The 19,615-nt window shown below is 62.0% G+C and overlaps 1 protein-coding gene across 5 annotated transcripts in view; it reads left to right on the top strand.

Annotated features, from left to right (window-relative positions):
- The first annotated feature begins 1,067 nt into the window (after window positions 1–1,067).
- Window positions 1,068–19,615, top strand: part of MYRF (myelin regulatory factor) — a 34,128-nt gene continuing 15,580 nt past the window's right edge. For 4 of the 5 annotated variants that reach the window (XM_043871857.1, XM_043871852.1, XM_043871830.1 and 1 more), the window contains exons 1-6: window positions 1,068–1,260; window positions 14,086–14,173; window positions 14,361–14,624; window positions 17,021–17,082; window positions 17,991–18,270; window positions 19,315–19,565. In XM_043871857.1, the coding sequence (XP_043727792.1) occupies window positions 1,215–1,260; window positions 14,086–14,173; window positions 14,361–14,624; window positions 17,021–17,082; window positions 17,991–18,270; window positions 19,315–19,565 (991 nt within the window). In that variant the 5' untranslated portion in view covers window positions 1,068–1,214. Of the gene's footprint in view, window positions 1,261–14,085; window positions 14,174–14,360; window positions 14,625–17,020; window positions 17,083–17,182; window positions 17,347–17,990; window positions 18,271–19,314; window positions 19,566–19,615 lie in introns of those variants that run through there. The other variant, XM_043871866.1, reaches the window with a different exon arrangement.

Genomic DNA, 19,615 nt, shown 5'->3' with positions numbered 1-19,615 from the left:
ACTCTGTGCTTTCCAATGCAGGAATACTGGGGTGGGGGTATCCATCCCTGGTTGGGGATCTAAGATCCCACATGCTGTGTGGCTGGCCAAAGAATAAATAAATAAATATAGATAAACAAAAAGAGTGATGTGGGAGGGTTATAGAGGAGATCAGTGGAGAGAGAGGCTGTGCTGTTCGGCAGAAAAGAAATGAGAGGCTCTCACAGAGATGGAGACAGAGAGAGAAGGCTGGTGGATTCACTCGGAGGGCTCTCCTGGATGACGGATGGAGCAGTTTCCCAGGTCAGCCGGGACCTGGCTCTGATGTTGCCTTTGACCCTAATCACTTTGAAACTGTTAGACCTGGACTGTCCAATATCGCAGCTACACACAAGCTATTTAAATTTGAACTAATTAAAATTAACAAAAAATTGAGAAGTCAGTTTCCCAGTCTCAACAGCCACTTTTCAAGTGCTTGGCAGCCGGATGTGGCTGGCGGCGACCCTGATGGAAGACAGAGAAGTATTCCCCCATCACTGCAAGGTTGTACAGGACAGACTTCCTCAGACGGTACTGAACCTCACCGAGCCTCAGCGTTCTCATCTGTAAAATCACATAGTAGTCTCTCCTTGACTCAGCAGCAGCAGCAGTAGTCTCTCCTTCGTAGGGTACCTGAGAGGATGTACTCAGAGATAATCCCCGTAGAGCACTCAGGGTGGGCCTGGCCCCCAGCGAATGTTTGAGAGATGCAAGTTATTATTGCTGAGATGGGCGGTGGGTCAGCAGAGGAAACGGGGGCTGTCCCTGAGGTTTGGTTCTGAACATCTAAGATTGAGAAGCCCGCTGTCTTCTCTTACCCCAGGGGCAGGCGAGGACTGCGGGGGTCCTGGCCTCCCGCAGCCCAGGGGTCTGGCGGCGCAGCGAGCCCCCCACCCCACCTCAATTAGGACGCCCCCCTTCCCGCCGAGCGCCCCCTGGAGGAGCCGCGCGCATCCTGCCCGGCGCGGGGCTGCGGAGGACCGGCAGGGGGCGCGGCGCGCGGCCGGCGGGCGGGGCGCGTGCGGGGCGGGCAGGGGCCGGGCCAGGGCCGCGCTGGGGGCGAGCGCGGCGGCGGGCCGGGCGGGACCGCAGCGGGAGCCGAGCCGGGACTGTCGCGCTGGCCGCGCCGGCGATGCCGCGCCCCCGGGCCGGGCTGTAGCGGGGCCGGGGCGGAGTACGCGCCGGGCAGACCGGACATGGAGGTGGTGGACGAGACGGAGGCGCTGCAGCGCTTCTTCGAAGGTGAGGGACCGCGCGGGGCCGGCGGGGACGGCGACCCTCTCGCGCTGGGAGCCCACAACCCGGTCTCCCTGGGGACCGGGACCTCTGACTGTGCTTTCGCCACGCCGGGACCCCGCCACAACGCCTGCTCCGGACGGGGGCCCTCCTCCGTCTCCTGCAGGTTAATACCCACCTCTGCTGAACTTGGGCTCACCCTCCCTGTCCCTCCCACCCCCAAACACACACAACTTCCTAGGAGCTGCGTCCTGTCCCTACTCAGCCCTCCTTCACGCCTTCCAGGACCGCAGTCCCCTCTAAATTCTGACCCTTCCCGACCCCGGGGATCGTCTCTGTGCTTCGCTGGAACCCCCTCTAGGCTGGAGCCCCCAGCACGCCTTCCGGGGGGTCTTCCATGCCTCTTAGGCTGGCACCCCATAGTGCCTCCCAGAGACTGGGACCCTCGCCTAACGACCCAGGCGCCCTGCGTGCCTTTCCGGTTGGCACCCTGCTCCCGCTCCTCCCGCTCCTCCCGGCCTGACTCCTAGGAGCGGGGACCTGCCCCACGGTGCTTCCCGGAGCCTAGGACCCCATCAAGATGGGGAGACCCCCTTCAGGACGGTCACCCACCTTCTCCAAGGCCGCCCCCTTCCCCACGGCTGGACTTCCCCTGGAAGCAGCTACCCCTCCCCTACTAGGGGCTGGGGTACCCCTCCCCAGCATTCCTCTGTGGGCGGGATCCCCCCCCCACCTCCAATGCTCTCCTTGGGCTGGAAGGAGTTGAAGTTGGCATCACCCCCCCCCCCCCGCCCCCACCCCATTAGCCACCTCCACCCTCTGAGACCCTCTGGCTGCCTCCTGCCACCCCCAGGGCCCTCTGGGCTGTGTCTCACACCTGTCCCTGAAGCTCTGCCCCTCAGACGGTGCCCCTGTCCCAGGAATGACCTCTTCTCCTCACCTTGACCCTAAAGGACCCTCGCCAGGGCTGGGATCTACACACACCCTACAGTGTTTTCTTCTGCCCTCTCCCTGCTCCTGAGCAGTGGTTTTGGGGGCGCTGCACCTTCATCTCGCCAGCTCCTCTCCCCTTTTCCTGAGTAGCCTCCACCCCTCCTCCAGGCTGTCCCCCTCCCGGGTGCTGAGTTCAGGAGGGAAGGGACAGTGGGGGAGGGGGACAGGCGCAGGCGGACGCCCCCAGCTTCTCAGACCCTTGCTGGAACATCTAGCCAGACCTTCTGGGTGCTTTTGTGTCCTTCTCCACCCACCTCGGCAGCCCACCTTCTGCCCCTATCCGCTCCCCCGTCCCTGAGCCCATACCCTGCACCTCAGTGCTTTCAGAATGCAAAACTCGATGATCCAGAACCTTCCGTCACTGTGAACCTGCCCCTGGCGAGTTGCGGGTGGCCCACGGGGCACACAGGACAGGGAATTAGGGCCCAGGTTTCAAGCCCAGCGCCCAGACCCCTTTGGAGTCCTGTGAGGGAGTAAGGAAGGCCTTTCTTTGACTCAGTTTCTCCCTGCAACTTCCGGGGGGTGAGGGTGGGAGCCTTTGTCCACTCTGCTTGCTGCCCCTCAGCCGGAAGTCACAGACAGGGAGAAAGCTTGCTGAACAGCCCAGGTAAGGGCATTCCCAAGCCTCAGGCCTCCCCATTGCAGTTTTTGGGAACCCCCACAGCCCCAGATCCGAGAAGTCAGTTTGGGACTAGGTTGAATGGTTCATCCTGAGTGGTTGGGCCATTTGAGGGTCCTGACATTTCCCCATCGGTCCCAGGGGCTCTGGTCCTCCCTAGCTCTTGTTCATCCTTTAGGAGACTTGAGGGGCTTTATGGGATCCCTGGGGAGGTAGGAAGGGGACATTCATCCTTGCTTGGGGGCTACTCTTTTGGGGGTGCCCTGAGCATGCCAGACGTCCCGATGACTCACAAGCCAGACCCCCTTGCTTCCGGCAGATATCCCTGTGCCTCCTCCCCCCAGGACCCTGGGCCCGGGCAGAGGGGTGGGCCTAGCTGGCCCAGGCTCCCGGTCTCCGGAGCCAAACTTTCCCTCCTGGCCGTGGGTGGGGGGTGGGGGTGGGGGCTGACGCCACGGCTCAGCCATGCGGCTGGCCTGGCTGGCCTGGCGGGGAGGCTGTGCTGCTCCCTCCAGAGAGATAAGAGGAGACTCAAGAATGTCTGTGGAGGGAGCCAGGGGCTGGAAAAGTGCTCCCAGAGCCTGCGATGGGGGGAAGGTGGGGCAGGCGCTGAGGGCTGGGGTCTCCCAGGCAGCTTGGGTAGGGAAGGCCTGCTGGGAATCTGGTGGGCAGTGACACATGGGGGACTCAGTGTGGGTGTTAGGGAGCCCCTGGGGGGGTGGGGGCTGCTGGCGAGTGTGATCATGAGTGGAAGTGTGGAAGTGTGAGCAGCGGTGCTGTTGTGCGCGTGGTGGATGTGTTGTTCCAGGGGGAGGGAGGAGACGCGATGCGTATGTCCCTTGGGGCTGGGGGACACCTGAGCTCTCATCCTGGGTCCTGCTGGCTGTGGTCACCCCCCAGGACAGTGGGTACGTAGGCGCAGGGTTTGTGCTTTCGGCTCTGGGCTTGGAGACGGGAGAGGGCTTGACTGAAGGGGGCAGGGCGTGCCCAGGCCCCTCGTGTGACATGGCCCCCTCTCCAGGCACATCAGGCGTATATCCTGGGTCCTGCCTGCACAGGGTGGGGGGCCAGGCTGTACCCGGCCCCAGGGTGGGGGGCTGGAGGCTAAGGCGCTTTGAGCCTCAGGTGGGAGGCTGGGACAGGGCGGCCCCCTCGAGGCTGGTACAGCCGGGCCCCCGTGACCGCCTTGCTAATCCCCTAGAGGGAGGCTACGGCCGCCCAGACGTGCGGGCACAGGGCCTGCGGAGAGCGGACCCTCCGGGCACAATGCACTGGCTCCCAGCAGGTAACCGGGATGCAGTAGCAGGTGTCCTCCTCATCACGTTGACTGGCTGGGGCCTGGGGCTCCCAGAGCTGGTCAGGGACAGGGCCAGGCAGCGTCGGAGGATCCCTATAGTGTCTTAGAGGTTGTGGGGCGGGCTTGGCCACTGAGAGCTGTGTAACCTTCTCTGGACCCCTTTTCCTCATCTGCAAGACAGGAGTGGGTGGCAGAGAAGGTCTGATGAGCCTTCTCCTCCAGCCCTGGGGAGGAGGGATGTTTTAGAAGGCAGAGGGTACTGGTCCCTGGCTTCAGGGACACATGGGGTGTGAGTAAACAGCGGTCAGCCCTCAGGAAGCCGGTAGGGATGGAGGAAGCAACTGAGAGGAGCTGGGCTGCCTGTATGTGCTGGAGAGGCCACCCCGAGGTTGGGGTGCCTCCCCCGGCCTCTAGAACCGTGCTAGGGTTGGAGGGGGGAGCTGGGTTTTCACTCCTATGAGACCTGCTGGGTAGCTTGGGCAGGTGACTTCCCTTCTCTGGCTTCATGTCCCCTCCTGGGGTAGGGAGGTAGGCTGGACCGAAGCAGGGGCTTCCAGTATGATTCTTTTTAGCCACCAAACAAAGGCAAACTCCTGACCTCGCAATAGGACATATACACTGGATACGGGGAGCGGGGGTGCTGGGCTCCTCACCGACCCCAGAACACCAGATCCTGGTTTTGACCCTTCCTCAGCTCTGGGATGGGGAAGGGGAGGGATGGCATTGACCTGCTTTCCCCAGAGTCCAAGACTGTGGCTCCGAGAGAAGGGGGTCAGCCCAGGTGAACCAGGGCTGATAACCAGGCTTCAGCACACCCCATCGCCAGGGCCTTGGGGAGGGAGGGTGGCCTTCCTATGGGGCCCAGCCCCTCTGCCTGCAGAGGGGACCCCCGGGGGAGCCCAGCTGACCACTCGTGGGAGAGGACGCCCACCCTGGACGGGAGTCTGGAGCTGAGATGCGGTGTGTGACCAGGCACTGTGCCTGAGTCCACCTGTCTATAGTATGTCTGGGGAGTCGGTGGGTGGGGGAGACCACCAGACCCCTGACTCTCAAGGGGATGAGATGGGGTGCCTCCTGGGTCTGCCCAGAGCTCCTCTGGAGGACTCCTGTCCCAGCCCCACCTCCCTAGGTCCTGACCCCAGCTGGAGGGGAAGTGGTAGGTAGCGGGGGCAGGGGCAGGGGGCCTGACTCATCCCCCTGTTCCCAGCACCCAGCACAGGGTCGCATGGGGTGGAAGGGGGCAGGAGATGGAAGCAACAATGACCGTGAGCAGAGGCAGGGTCGGGGGCCTGGCTCAGCACAGAGGACCAGGCTGCTTCCAGCCTGCCAACCCCAGGGCCTCTCCTGAGTCTGGGGGCCTGGGCAGAGGGCCCCCCGGAGTCTTAGGCAGAGCCAAGCTGGGTGTTGGGGGAAAGATAGGCTGCTTTGGGCAGAACGGCCCCCTCCTGGGGACCTGGCCCCCGCTCCCTGACTCCTTGCCGGACCAGGGGCCCTGGCAGCAGAGGCTACTGGGTAAGTGCCCAGCGGGGGCTGCTGATTGGCTGCTGCCCTTGGACTTTGCCCGCTCGATAAGGATGGGGAGAAGAAATCATTAACTGAATTATTAACCGGGGCTGGCCCCGCCCTACCCAGGCTGCCTGCCCTTTTTCTCCCACCTTCTTCCTTTTCACCGAGCCCTCCTCTGGGCCTCAGTTTCCCCCGCAGCCTGGGTGTGTGCACGGAGGGGCATACTCTCCCGTCTTGGTCTCCAGCCCCGACATGGTTGACAGCATGTCGGGCAGCCCCTCGGGCCCATGTGGGTCTCTGCATTCACCGAGGTGGGCTGTGGGTCTGTCCTTAGCCTTCTCCTGGTCCTGTCCCTAGACCTCTTTGTGCCTCCACCTCCCCATCTGTAGAATGGGAACACAGCTGTAGGCGTCATAACTGCCTCTCGGGGTTTCCGTGGGGATTAGGTAAAGGGGGTCTGGGATGGTGCCTGGTGGGGTGCCTGCAGCCTGGACTGTGATTGCTGTCCCCTGGGAGGCTCACATCAGGTACTATGCTCCCCGCTTTGAGGAGTTATTGGTTCAAGGGCAGGTCGGTACCCCCAACGTCGGACTGGGGCCTGTGGCTGGTGCTGTGTGTCTTGGGAAAGCCCCTCACCCTCTCTGGGCTGCTCATTCCAGGGCTGAAGGGAAGCTGTCACCTCCTTGAGCACACTGTACTCAGAGGCCGCTCCGTGGCCCTGCCTGGCCCTGATGCCACTCTGGGTTCCCAGTGCCTCCAGCGGGGCCTGCCCCACCCTCCAGCTCAGAGATGAGGAACTCCTGGGCCGGTGGCTGGGGGAAGGGGCTTGACCATCCTTTGTCTTTGCCAGCCGCCCCCAGGCTGGAGGTTTAGGCATGTGTTGTCTCCTGGGAGTCCTGGAGCCCTGTGGAAGTGCGGCTGGGGTCCCCTCACTTCTGAGAGGGGGCTGCTGAGGCAGGAGGAGGAGGCAATGGGGCAGGCTCACTCAGGGCGGCCGTGGCAGAGCTGGGTGGGATCCCATCTCCTGAACTGCAGCCCGTCACAGCTGCAGTGGAGTGGGGCGGGAGGGGGCCTAGCATTTGTGTGCTGGGGGTCCTGACCCATCACCCATGGCTGTGCTGGATGACTTCTGTCCAGCCCCTGGACCTCTCTGGACCTCAGACCCCTCATTCAGAGGGTCAGGATTTTCTGATAGAAGCAGTGAGACCCCAAGACTGTTGAAGCTGGAGGAAGGAAGGAAGGGAATACCCTGGGTCGAGGGGCAGTTGGCACCTAAGCAGCCCCTGGCCTGGACAGTGGGCTTCAGGGCTTCCTGGCCTCTCCCTGCCTCCTTGCTCATCGGTGTGAAAGGTTTTCCTCCATCTGACCTAGATCCCTCCAGCCCCACTAATGCACAACCACAGCCTCTGTCTCTCTGAGGAGCTTGGGGACCCACCCCCCTCACTCCCCTCTTTATCACCTCAGTCCCCTGTGCTCCCTTCTCCCCACCGTGGTTCTTCTCCTGGGGTCTGTGGTCTTGGGGGGTTAGGGGGGAATCCTCATCCCCTGCTTTGCTAACTTGGAGGGGGCTGCCTTTGGTGACGGATTTGGACTGGCTCACACTGAGTTCGCTCATCTGGACTGGCTTCACCTGGAGCTGATGGGGAGGTGTGCTGGCCTGGGCCTTCCTTGGGTCAGCGAGCACTGCAGGCACAGGTGCGTGCTCACTCAGTCATGTCTGACTGTTTGCGATCCTATGGACTATAGCCCGCCAGGCTCCTCTGTCCATGAGATTTTCCTGGAAAGAAGACTGGAGTGGGTTGCCATTTCCTCCTCCAGGGAATCTTCCCGACCCAGGGATTAAGCCCGCATCTTCTGAGTCTCCCTCACTGCAGGCAGATTCTTTACCTACTGAGCACAGGTGTAGAAATGTGAGGTGTGTTGAGATGTGAACATGCCTCAGGGCCTTTGCACTGGCTCCCCACTGCCTGGAATGCTCTTCTCTGTTGTCCATGTGGCTCACCTCCTCTGTGTCTTTGCTCTGTGAAGCCTTCCCTGCTATCCTGCTTAAAATGGCAACTCCTCCTCACTCTCCTAGCACCCCAACCCCATCTCCCTGGTTTATTGTCTCCATAGCATTTGTCACCTTCTAAAATGCTGTGGGTTTTAACCATCTATCTTGTCACCTGACTCTGCATGCAGAATGTCAGCTCCATGTAGGCAGGAGGTTTTTTATTTTTATTTTTTTAAGGAAAGTTTAATTTATATGTACAGCCAATAAGTCTGATATAGAAGAGGGGACTGGGACAGGCCGGGAGTGGGTGTGAAGAGACCGGGAGAGGGGCAGCCAGAAAGTGAAGGGGAACCAAGAGGAAGTGGGGGGGTTCCTTGTGCAAACTGCCACCCTCCCCAGCCCCTCCTGGGGAAGAGAGTGTGCCCGTGTCTCCCCAGCTTGCCCTTTGCTGTTTTGCTCTGGTCCCAAAGGCAAGGTCATCCCCTGACTAGGCCCCCTACCTGGTCCATGAGCGGGACAAGGCAGGAGGTTTTGTCTGTTTACTGCCTCATCTCCAGAGCCTACCATCATGACTGATACATGGTAGATGCTCAGTAAATAATTGTGTGAAGGTATGAATGAGCACACTTGGAACATGCTGGTGTGTGCACATGTGTGTGTCAGTGTTCGGGGTCTGTTCCTCTGCGTAGGTGTATGTTTGGATGTACACGATCATGTGTGTGCCAGTGGATACATGCCTAGGAGTGTGCCCCTGTGTGCACACGTGTGTGGGGGGCATGCTGGTGTGTGAACACAAATGGGCCTGGGTGACCCTGGTAAGCCCACCCCGAGCTGCAAGGTGCCTGTTTTACCTCTGTGGGGAGGGGTCTTCCCCAGCCTGCCTGGCCTGGTCACTGTGGGAGAAGGTTGGGGGTAGCAGAGCAAAGTGGAATTCCCTAGGGACCAAGGCACGTTCCCTAAGAAGGGGCCACAGTTGCTGGGCCCAGCTCTGTTGAACCTGGTTTGGGAGCATCTTGGGGCTGAGAGTTCAGCCTTGTGTGGGTCTGAGGACAGGGTGGTAGCTATGTGGGGACCCAAGGAGGACACAGCTATACCCCAGAGGGGGCTCAAGACCTCAGGTCCCCTGGACTAGAAGGGTCTCTGCAGACAGGATGCAGGACTCGACTGCATTTTTGACAAGAAGTTGAGGGAACAAAGACAACTGTGGATCAGATTTAAGGATCTGCTGGCAATGACTCCAGAGCCGCATCCTTGTCATTCAGCCCCAGGCTAACTGGGGATTTGGTGCTGAGATGCAGAGGGTAGCTTGCAGAACCAAGCATTTGACCTGAAGGCATTTCGGGTGAGAAGGCTCTGGTCACAATTTGAAGCCTGAATTAGTTATCATATATTAATCATAGGTCATAATAATAAAGATAGAAAGTCCAGACCAAGGGAGGTGAGAGCCCGTGTGCCCTGTCCCAGTGGGAACTAGTTTGGCACATGTTGATCAGCTCAGTCAATACTGGGAGATGAAACCACAGCCCTGGGGCCCCTCTGTGACTGGGGTGATTGCAGAAGGACCGCCAGGGCAGGCAGGCAGTCACAGAAGTCTTACCCACTGGAGTAGGGATGGCTAGAGCCAAGTCCTGGAGGCTGGACTATGCGACAGGTGTGCCAGAATAACAACATGACACTGGTTGTGCCTGGGCAGGAAAGGAGACGGGAGTCCCAAGGTTGATGGAGACAGGATAATTAACGCTAACTGAGGAATGGCCTTCTGGGGTGAGGAGCTCTCCCACCATCTCATAGAAGACTCACGACCACCCCGTGATGCAGGAATCTCCTGCACTTGAGAGAGAAGGAAGCTAAGGCCCAGAGAGGTCAGGCCACTTACTGAGGGTCACACAGCAATGAAGGAGGGGCCCACATTACCAACCAGGTCTCTTTGACCCCAGGGGTGTGCCAAGGTGGGCAGTCTCCTGACCATTGCTACCCTGGCCCAGCCCTTGTCTGCATGCAGGATGCCTGGAGTGGACCCTTGATGGCGAGAGGACAGACCTGTGCCCTTACAGCCCCAGGCTCCGATCAGCCAGGCCCGGACGGCATCCTTAGGCCCTGGCCTGCCCTGCCCATAGCCACGTGGCTGACGGGATTTCCGCCATGTTTGGGGCATGAATTGACAAGTGCCCCATTGACGGGTGGGGGGGAGGGTGTGGACAGGGCACAAGCCTCCCACTGTGCCGTGTCCCCACCCTCCCCCGTTCCCCGGGACAATGGCCGAGACTCAGCCAGCAGCCACAGCTGGTGGTGAAGGGGCGTGAGTATGAGGGGGGAGGAAGGGAAGGGTCCAGGGTGGAGGACCACCTGGGCCCCCACCCGCCCTCAGCCCGCACCTGGCTTGTGTCCCCTGGGTTACCCTTCTGCCCAGCTGGGTGGCCTTAGAGGGAGGCGGAGAGAGGAGGGCAGGGGGCTTCCTTCCCATAGCCCCGATCCCTGTCTCCCTGGGAAGGAGCAGTGTCTGGCTCCTGTTAAAAGCAGGTAATAAAGGGCCTAATTAATGAGGAGCAGCTGGGGTGCATAGCTCAGTGGGGCGGGGGTGATGTCTGGAGGGGCCCTGTCTAGCCCCAGATCCTGACCACAGCACAGCTGGGGCGGAGGTCCCCAGACCCACGCCGGCCTGGTTCCAGTGCCCCACTTGCCACTCTGCTCATTCATCCCACGAACATTTATTGTGTGCCTACGGTATGCTTAGATGCTCATGCCACAAAGGGCAGAATGGGGAGGACTCAGCCCAGCTGCCATACCTGCAAGGCAGTGGAAAGGCATTTATCCTTCCTGAGCCACAGTTTCCTCATCTGTGAAACAGGGAACAAAAAAACCACCTACCCCATAGGATTGTCTTAAGAAATATATATGAATTATATATGGTCCAGTGGTCAAGACCCCGTGCTTCCAATGCAGGGGGCATGGGATCGATCCCTGGTCGAGGAACTGAGATCCCACATGCCTTGCAGCCAAAAAAAAAAAAAAGCTGTATAAAGTGTGTGACATGGAGCTGGGCAGAATGACCACTCAGTGAATGGGGGCTGCGGGTGGGCAGAGGACCAACTCTGCCCCTGGGGTGTGTGAGCAAAAAACCTGATGAGAAAGTAGAAAGGAGACCGCCACTCAAGGGATTGGAAGAGTTAGACACTGTCTCCGGGAGGCTCTTACACTTAAGGCAAAACCTAATGAGTGATGAGGAATGGGAACAGCGTGAGGGACAGAGGATGAGATGGCTGGATCGCATCACCAACGCAGTGGATATGAGTTTGAGTAAGCTCCAGGAGTTGGTGATGGACAGGGAGGTCTGGTGTGCTGCAGTCCATGGGGTTGCAGAGAGTCGGACATGACTGAACTGATCTGAAGAGGGAAGAGCATGTGCCAAGGGCCCTGATGAGCAAGTGGGGCTTTTTGTCCCAGGAGGGAGTGAGGTGGGGGCTGGACCGTGGAGAGTCACGGGGAGGGGCCCTGGGGCAGGAGCAGCCATGGAGGCAGGCAGGGGGCCCGGCTGCCAGGCCTTGCAGGAGGGTTCTGGTTGTCCTGAGCAATGGGAAGTTGGAGGGTCTGGGGAGAGGGAGGGCAAGGATGCTGGTTTGTGACCTGGTGGTGCCACCTTCAGGCTGTGGGACCTTGGCAGCCTCCACACCTCCCAGGGAGGTCTTGAGGATCAGCAGGAGACACTCTTAGCTTCCTGCCTGATAGGTGTCTGCTCCTGGCTCAGCGGTTTCCAGGGTTCTTTTGGGAGCAGTGGGGAATGGGGCACCCCAAGAGTGTTCCCCAGGCGCCCTGCCTTTCTCCTGGGTTCCTGGGGGCCTCTGCTCCAGCCTCAGGAGTCCCTGGGCCAAAACATTGGGTTAGAGATCTCCAGTGCGGTTCATGGACAGACTGGGGGCATCTGCTCAGTGGCTGGACCCTTTAGGATGGGTGGTGTGGGGAGAGGACCAGGGAGGCCTCGAGGACTCCCAGAGAAAGCGAATATTTGGGGTCAGTGTTCCTCAGGAGGCCCACCAACCCCCCAAACCTCATACTTCTCTCCCACCCATTGGCCCACCCCCACCCTGCCCCAGGGGCTCACCCCTCCCTCCTGCATCCTCCCGTCCGCCCGGCCCCTGGCACCGGAGGGCCTCTCCTCCCCCCAACCACATCTGGTTCTCGTTAGGGTCTCCCAAGATGCCTCTGTCTGAGCACCCCCCCCAATCCCCAGGGTGGGGGGAGGTGGGCAGGAGGATTAGGGGTGATTAGGAGTGCTCCTAGCCAGGGGAGGAGGGGGAGGAGAGGAGGAGGGGGCCTGGCCTGTTATAAATAGCAACACCATGACTCCATCACCCCATCATTCACTGTGGATTCCAAGTTCAGTCTCAAAAACCTGCAGCTTCGGCGGCCAAGGTGGGCGTGACGCTCCAGTACCTCTTCCCTCCCCATTCCCTGTGCCCGATCCTCCCTCCCTGGGGACCATCCCCCCATCCAGGAGGGTCGCCCAGGATGGCCGGGAGCCTCTGAGACCACCAACCAAACCTTCCCTCTTGGAGTCAGGCCCGTGCCCCTGGTCTCTCCTCGCCCTGTTGCCTTGGGCAAGAGACTTGGCTTCTCTGGACAAAGGGAATGAGGCTAATAACCGACACCAGGTCTTCAGGGGCGATTGGGAGGTAAACCCATCAAACACTTAGAAGGGCGCTGGGGCCTGGTGGGCACTCAGCGGGAGCCCGTGTCAATATCATCATCATCATGTCATCGTCACCATTACAGGTTGGGAGGATGAAGTGTCTCACTGCACGGGAAAGGCCTGTAGGATGCCTTGCATAGAATAAACTCCTATGGTTATTAACGTACTCGGCTCTAAAAGTGCCCGGCACACAGCAGGCGCTCAATAAATGGGACCTTCAGTTAACTGGGAAGGACGGGGTGGGGGCCAGAGTGTGATCGGAGTCCTAGAATCTCGGCCTGCAGCCTGGTGACTCCCAGCTTGAGAAGCTCCCCTTGGCCCAGGAGGCCACTGGCGATGCTTGGTGGGTGTCCCTTGTTCCCGGCCGGGTGAGCCCAGGCAGGAGGGCCTGTCCCAGGCAGCGCGTGACTCCTAGGAGGGCTTAGCCATTCATTAATCACCTAAGCGGGGCTCAGCATTCTTGAAATGCCGGCCGGGGCCAGGGAGAGGCCTGGGCCGGGGGTTCCTGGGGACCCCAGGGCTCTGGGCGATGGGGAGTGAGGACAGCCACTGTTTGCTGAGCATCCACTGTGTGCTGGGCCCCTTATATACCTTAATTTGTTTCATCCTCAGAACAACCCTTTAAAGTGTTAACTGTTTGTGTCCCCATTTTACTGAGGAGCTTGAGGCTCTGAGAGGGTGAGTGACCTGCCCAAGGTCACACCGCAGGGAGTAGGTGATCTAGGATTTATTACTGGACCTGAGGTCTGTTCCCAGGGTTCACCAGGGGAGGGGGCATGAGGTGCAGACCCCAGACTCAAGGCCTAGGGGCCTGTGGGAGGGGTGCCTCCTGCCTCAGTGGGGCCAGCCAGCCCAGGCCAACAGGGTGGGTGGGGCCAGCCTCCATTATCGGGGTTGACGCATCTCCCACGTCAGCCCCCTTATCACCCCGCCCTCCAACTCTCCCTGCAAGGTGACCCCGGGAGGGGAAAGGCCAGTGCCTCCCCCTTTCCTCCACTGCTGATGCCCGAGAGCACGGGGGCGCCTTTTCTGAGAGTCCCTCCCCTTGGTGGGGCCAGGTCAGGCCAGGGGGAGGGCCCGGGGCCCCCACTGTTCCTCGTTGAACCTCCCTGAGGCTGTTTCCTCCTCTGGGCTCAGCACCCTCGCCCTCATTATGAGGGTGGTGGGCACACACACTGAGGGTGGTCTGGACGCTCCTGACTCTGACCCCGACTTCCTCTCCACCTGCAGCTGGGCCTGGGGTGCAGGAGTCTCCCCCAACCCCATGCGCCGCCCCCGCCACCCCCCCCCAGGATGTGTGGTCCAGCCCGGCTAGGCCTGATGCTCCCGGCTGCCTGCAGCTGGGCTGTCTGGAACCTCCGCCTGGAGGACAGGGCAGGACAGAGTCAGCGAGTCTGGGCCCAAGTCCGTGAGGGTGGCGGCACCTCATCTGCTACTCACGGCACCCCATAAGACGGGGACACGTTCACCCCATTTTACAGACAGACGAAGGGACTTGCTTGTGTCACGCGTCTGGGAGAGGGGATGGAGGGGCAGGAGGCGGTGGGTCTGTCCAGATGCGGACTGTGGGCCCCTCCCCTCCTGGGGGCAGTCCAGGGGACCTTGTGGGCTGGGGGCAGCAGCGTCCCTGCCTGCCGGAGGGGCAGCAGGTGGTGACAGTGAAGGGCTCTCCCTCCACGTGGACACAGGTGGGGGGGGTGCCGGATGCCCTGGCTCACGTCCACTCCTCCCCGCAGGCCACGACATCAACGGCGCCCTGGAGCCCTCCAACATAGACACCAGCATCCTGGAGGAGTACATCAGCAAGGAGGATGCCTCTGACCTGTGAGTGGCCCCGCCCCCAGCCCCTCGGGCCTCACCTGGGAGGCCTGACAACGCCCCGCCTCCAAAAGCCGCTCCTCCCCCTCCCCCAGCCTCCGAGCCCTCTGCGGGGTCCAAGCTGCCCCGTGGGTGGGGCCCCGGGAGGGGCTGGGGGCCCCCGCTGGCGCTGAGCTTCCTCCCTTCTCCGCAGCTGCTTCCCTGACATCTCTGCTCCAGCCAGTGCGGCCTCCTACCCCCACGGGCAGCCAGCGATCCCCGGCTCCAGCGGGGTCCACCACCTGAGCCCCCCGGGGGGCGGACCCTCCCCGGGGCGCCATGGGGCCCTCCCACCCCCGAGCTACAGCGCCCCGCTCAACTGCAACAACAACAACGGCATGGGTGTTGCTCCCAAGCCTTTCCTGGGGGGTTCTGGGCCCCCCATCAAGGCAGAGCCCAAGGCTCCCTATGCCCCCGGGTGAGTGAGGGCAGGGAGTGCTGCGGGTGGGGTAAGACGCAGGGGTCCAGGGCCAGGCAAGGTGTGGACGCATTGACGGTGGGCCTGGGGCCGAGGCTGGGCAGTGGGGAGCGGGCTGCCCTGCGGGTAGTAAGGTGGGGGTGGGGGGGAGGCTCCAGGGGTAGGCGGAGGAGGCGCTCACAGCTTTGTGCTGAGACAGTGGGCAGCTGAGGGTTCGGAGCAGGGGAGTGATGAGGGCTGCTGTAAGTGCTAGAAAAGGCTCCATCCCGAGCTGTGTGGAGAGTGGGGGGAGGGGCTGAGACCGGCGGCTGGACTGTTTGCATTCAAGGGCACTTCCACATGCGTGCAGGCACCCCGAGCGCCCAAACCCCTCACTGCGCTGTTTTCTGCGGCCCCAGGGAGCTGGCTGATGGTGCAGGTGTGGGACCTGAAGTCAGTGCAGCTGTGGGGACACGCCAGCGCCCACCCCAGGTCCTCCCCGGCTCCTCTCCAAGGAGCCCACGTCCCCACCTGACCCAGGGGCTCAGCCTGGGCCCGGCTGTGACCTGAGGCTCCAGGCGGCCACCGGCCCAGCCCATGTAGACGCAGGGAGTGTGGGTCTGCCAAGCTCTGCAGAGGCGCTCAGAGAAAGTTTTGGGTCCCCCCCCAGGCTGAGGCAGGGGGCAGGGGACCCCGTCTCTGAGTGGAAGGATAGTGGGGTGCTGGGAGCACTACACCCATCAGGCAGCCAGGCTCCGTCTCCAGCTCTGCCATTCCCAGCCTTCTGGGATTGCAGGCAGATTCTTTACCAGCGGAGACACCAGGGAAGCCCATCCTTCCGGTACGACCCACACCTCCGTTAGGGTCTCAGCACCCCTAGCTGCAAAGGGAGCCCCAAATGCTTCCGCCCTGTCACGTGACTGTGGGAATCGGGGGAGGAAGCCCAGAGGAAGAGCTGGGGGCCAGTGGCCATGTCCTGGCTTATGAGGGGAGGCCAGGCAGGGGTGAGCCATTGCGGCAGAAGGCAGCTGGCTGCTTTAGGCCGAGACGCTGTCCCTAAGCCGCCACCCCTGAAGGGCAGGGAGGGAAGAGAACTAACACCACCTAACAAGCATCTGCTGGCTGCCCGCTGCCGTACCCCAGGCCTCTGTGTGAGCTCATCAACTGCCCCAGTAGTCAGCCCCTGGGGGACCCCAAAAGCAGCCAGCCTGTGCGTAGAGCCCCGTCTCCCTCACAGCAGGATTCGGATGGCCCACTGAAGCCATTTACCAGGGAGAGAACGCGTGTCCAGAGCCACGCAGACACTCCGGGGGCCCTGGGCGGCTCCCCCCGCCGCACCCCTGCCAGGCCCCGTTCTAGGTGGAAAACAAGTCAGGCCCGTCTCTCCTGCAGTCTGGTTGAGGAGGGAGTTAGTAATCAGTAAATCAGCAACTCGAGCGCTGTGAGGAGTTATGAGGAAGAAGGCAAGGTCCTGTAGACTTGGCACGTGTGTTTGCAGGGACTGGAGGGACGGAAGGGCCTTTACACAAGGCCACTGTCAGGGCAGTGCAGGCAGCAGGCGGGGGACGGACACGGAGCTGGAGAGGCCCCGGTCAGCCCGCCGGGCCGCGAGGGCCACAGCAAGGACCGGTTCCCCATCACTTCTTCCTGTCGTCCTCATCCGGGGGGCCTGGGGGAGCCGGTGGGGGGGTGGCTTGTCCAGACGAGCTTGGGGACCCTCAGTCAGCCCAGGGCCGTGTCTGCAGTGACTGGGCTGCCGCAGACGCTGCCTGGGCCTGACAGTGGCCAGTCTTTCCAGATTTGGGGGTCACGATGGCCAGAGAGCCAGCCCCCTGCAAGTGGCCACCGCCCTCCCGTCTGGGCGAGCGCAGGGTTCATGCAGGACGTGCTGACCTCTCAGAGTCGAGTTTGTTCTTTCTCGCCCGAACTACTGATGATAACACAAAACCTCTGAGCGCAGGCCTGGCAAGCTGGCTCCCTGCCCAGCCCACACCTGCCCGTGGCAGGGCAGCCCCTCCGGTGACCCACTGACGTTTCCCAGGCCCAGCCCCTTAGGGCCCCCTAGAGTTTCCAGGAAGTGGGGCTTCAGTGGGTGCAGGAAGGAAAGAGCGGGCCTGGCCCTTGGGTCTGGGGAGGGAATTCTTGAACCCCTGAGCCAGCATCAGGGACACAGGTGACAGGCCCCCCAGTGCCCCATAGGTCTGAGGGGATGCAGGGTGGGAGCCCAAGGCCCCCCTGACCCGCAACTCAGCCCCAGGCCCTGCCGGGCACCCCGAGGGGGCTGGTAAAGAGAAATGTCTGTAATGGGGGAGGGGGGAGACCTCGAGGCCTCCAGCCCCTGGGCCTCTGGGACCCTGCCCCGCAGAAGAGCTGCCTGTCCTGTGGCCCAGCCAACAGCCCTTCCCTCTTCTCTACAGCACCCTGCCAGACTCCCCCCCAGACTCGGGCTCCGAGGCCTACTCCCCCCAGCAGGTGAATGGTGAGTCCGGCGGGCACCGCCCTCCCCCTCTGGGGTTTGGGCAAGTTGGTTGGGGCGGCCTTATCGGGAGGGAGGGAGCAAGCTGGGGGTGGGGGGGCCAGCGGCCGCCCAACAGGCCCAGATTATCGCTGGTCAAATACTCCCCGGCGCTAGCTATTGTTTCCCCGTGGGCGGGTGGGGAGCCGGCCGGCCTCTGAGCAAGTGTCCCTGCCGGTGATGCCACCCGCCTGCCCGCCTGCGCCATCATGGACGCACCCTTCGGCGGTGAGTGGACGGCTGGGGGAGGCAGCCTGGGTGTAGGCCTCGTCGCTGGCTGGGCCCACTGCGCCTTGGGGGGTGCTCAGGGGTGCCGCGGCCCCCAGGTGGCCAAGAGCAGAAGGATGGCAGGCAGCCGTCTCCCCACGGCCCAGAGAGGGGTCAAGAGTTCTGTTTATCTTACCAGAAACATCTCTGGAATGCCTCCTGGGGAACAAAGGGAGCTGGGGCCTCCCCCCCTCAGGCTGGGGCCTGGCCCCTGGGAGCCTGGTAGAGGGGCTGCCGGAGGGAGGAGGGCCCCCCCCCACCATAGGACTGTGCTGGGGGTCCCGGGAGACTCCTTCCTGAAGTCCAGAGGAGGAGCAGGCCTGCGAGGGGCTTAGGGGAGAGCCCTGGGATATGGGTCCTCCCCAGGGAGCTGGGCCAGGCCCGGCCCGGGGAAGGAGCCGGCTCAGATGGGGTGAAAGGCTATCGACCCCCTGGACAGGGTCTGGCCTCCCCGCCCAGGCCTGCAGTGGGATTGGGCTGCCCAGCCTCCTCCCACGTGGGATGGGTGGGAGGGCAGCCCCCAGGCTGGGCTCAGGAGGGGGTGGGTATGAGGAGACCCTGCTGGAAACCTAATGTCCACTCCACCGCCCCCGGCTCTCCCACAGACCCCCATCTCCTGCGCACCATTACCCCCGAGACCCTCTGCCACGTGGGCGTGCCCTCCCGCCTGGAGCACCCGCCCCCACCTCCAGCCCACCTGCCAGGCCCCCCGCCACCCCCGCCGCCCCCACCGCACTACCCCGTCCTGCAGCGGGACCTGTACATGAAGGCCGAGCCTCCGATGCCCCCCTACGCCGCCATGGGGCAGGGGCTGGTGCCCACCGACCTCCACCACGGCCAGCAGTCCCAGATGCTCCACCAGCTGCTCCAGCAACACGGAGCTGAGTAAGAGCCGGGCAGCCTCCTGGGGGGTGGGGAGATGGGCTGATGGGGCCCGGAGGGGAGGCCTCAGGGCAGCAGCTGCAGGACAGAGACAGAGGTAGGAGCAGAGATGAACCCAGAAAGGGCAGAGGCTCTGAACCCCCAGAGACGGGGGTCAGTGAATGTATGTGTATATGCCCAGCAAAGCCTAGGGGATTTATAGTCAAGGCCACATGCTCACCACTAACTTATTTGATGAGCATGGCCATCCCTGTTGCCCAGATAGGAAAACTGAGGCTTGGTGGGGGCGGGGAGGGGATGCTTGCCCAGGTCACGGAGGTAGGAAGGGGCAGAGCCACAACCTGAACCTGGGCCGGTGCTCTTACCCATATAGCAGTGACTTTCTAACCACCACAGAGTCCTCAGGTTTCTGAGGAGATTCTAGGTGTAGACCCAGAACTACTTCCGCTCTGACTCCAGCTGCAGAATTATCTTTTTATCAGTTTTGGACATTTGAGATTTCGTGAAAGATTTCATTCAAGGAAAGATTCCACTGGCAAAGTTTTTGGTAAACCAGAAGGGGAAGGGGTGCTGCATAGCCCCCCAAATCATCAGCCCCTTTCCCAGGAAACTCTCCCAGTCTTGGTGGTCCAGACCCTCTGGCTTGTTTCTGGAGGCTGCTCTCCAAAGAGCCCTCACTATAACGGGTGATGCTGAGAATGACCCCATAGGGAAGGGACAGACTCATTTGTTCCACCAATGATTCTGAGCACTTGGTGCACCAGGCCAGTTGCTGGGTGTGATGGGACACACGGACGAGTCAGGTGTGGTCCTGCCCTCTTGGATCCCACAGCGTGGGGGGCAAGGAGGAGGGACAGACACATGATGATATGCATAGAGTGATGGGAGAGCACAGAGGAGGTAAAGACACGGGCTTCCTGCAGGAGGTGTCCACTGGGCTGGGCGTGTCGTGCTGGAACAGGGCAGAGAGGGGAGCAGGGATACTGCTCAGTGGGAAGGGTCCTGGGGAGAGGCTGGTCCCCCATGACGCACACCTGTATCCCCCAGGCTCCCCCCACACCCCTCCAAGAAGAGGAAGCACTCGGAATCACCTCCCAACACCCTCAACGCCCAGATGCTGAACGGAATGATCAAACAGGAGCCTGGGACTGTGACAGCCCTGCCCCCGCACCCAGCGCGAGCCCCTTCCCCACCCTGGCCTCCCCAGGGCCCGCTCTCACCCGGGCCTGGCTCCCTGCCCCTCAGCATTGCCCGGGTCCAGACGCCCCCTTGGCACCCACCAGGTGCCCCCTCACCAGGTACATGGCTTGGCCTGCTCAGGCTTTTGAGTTGGGGGGGTGGGGCCCGG

The sequence above is a fragment of the Cervus elaphus genome, chromosome 2, assembly GCF_910594005.1.
Source record: "Cervus elaphus chromosome 2, mCerEla1.1, whole genome shotgun sequence".
In the NCBI taxonomy this organism is placed as follows: domain Eukaryota; kingdom Metazoa; phylum Chordata; class Mammalia; order Artiodactyla; family Cervidae; genus Cervus; species Cervus elaphus.
This window is presented reverse-complemented; position numbering and strand designations above follow the sequence as displayed.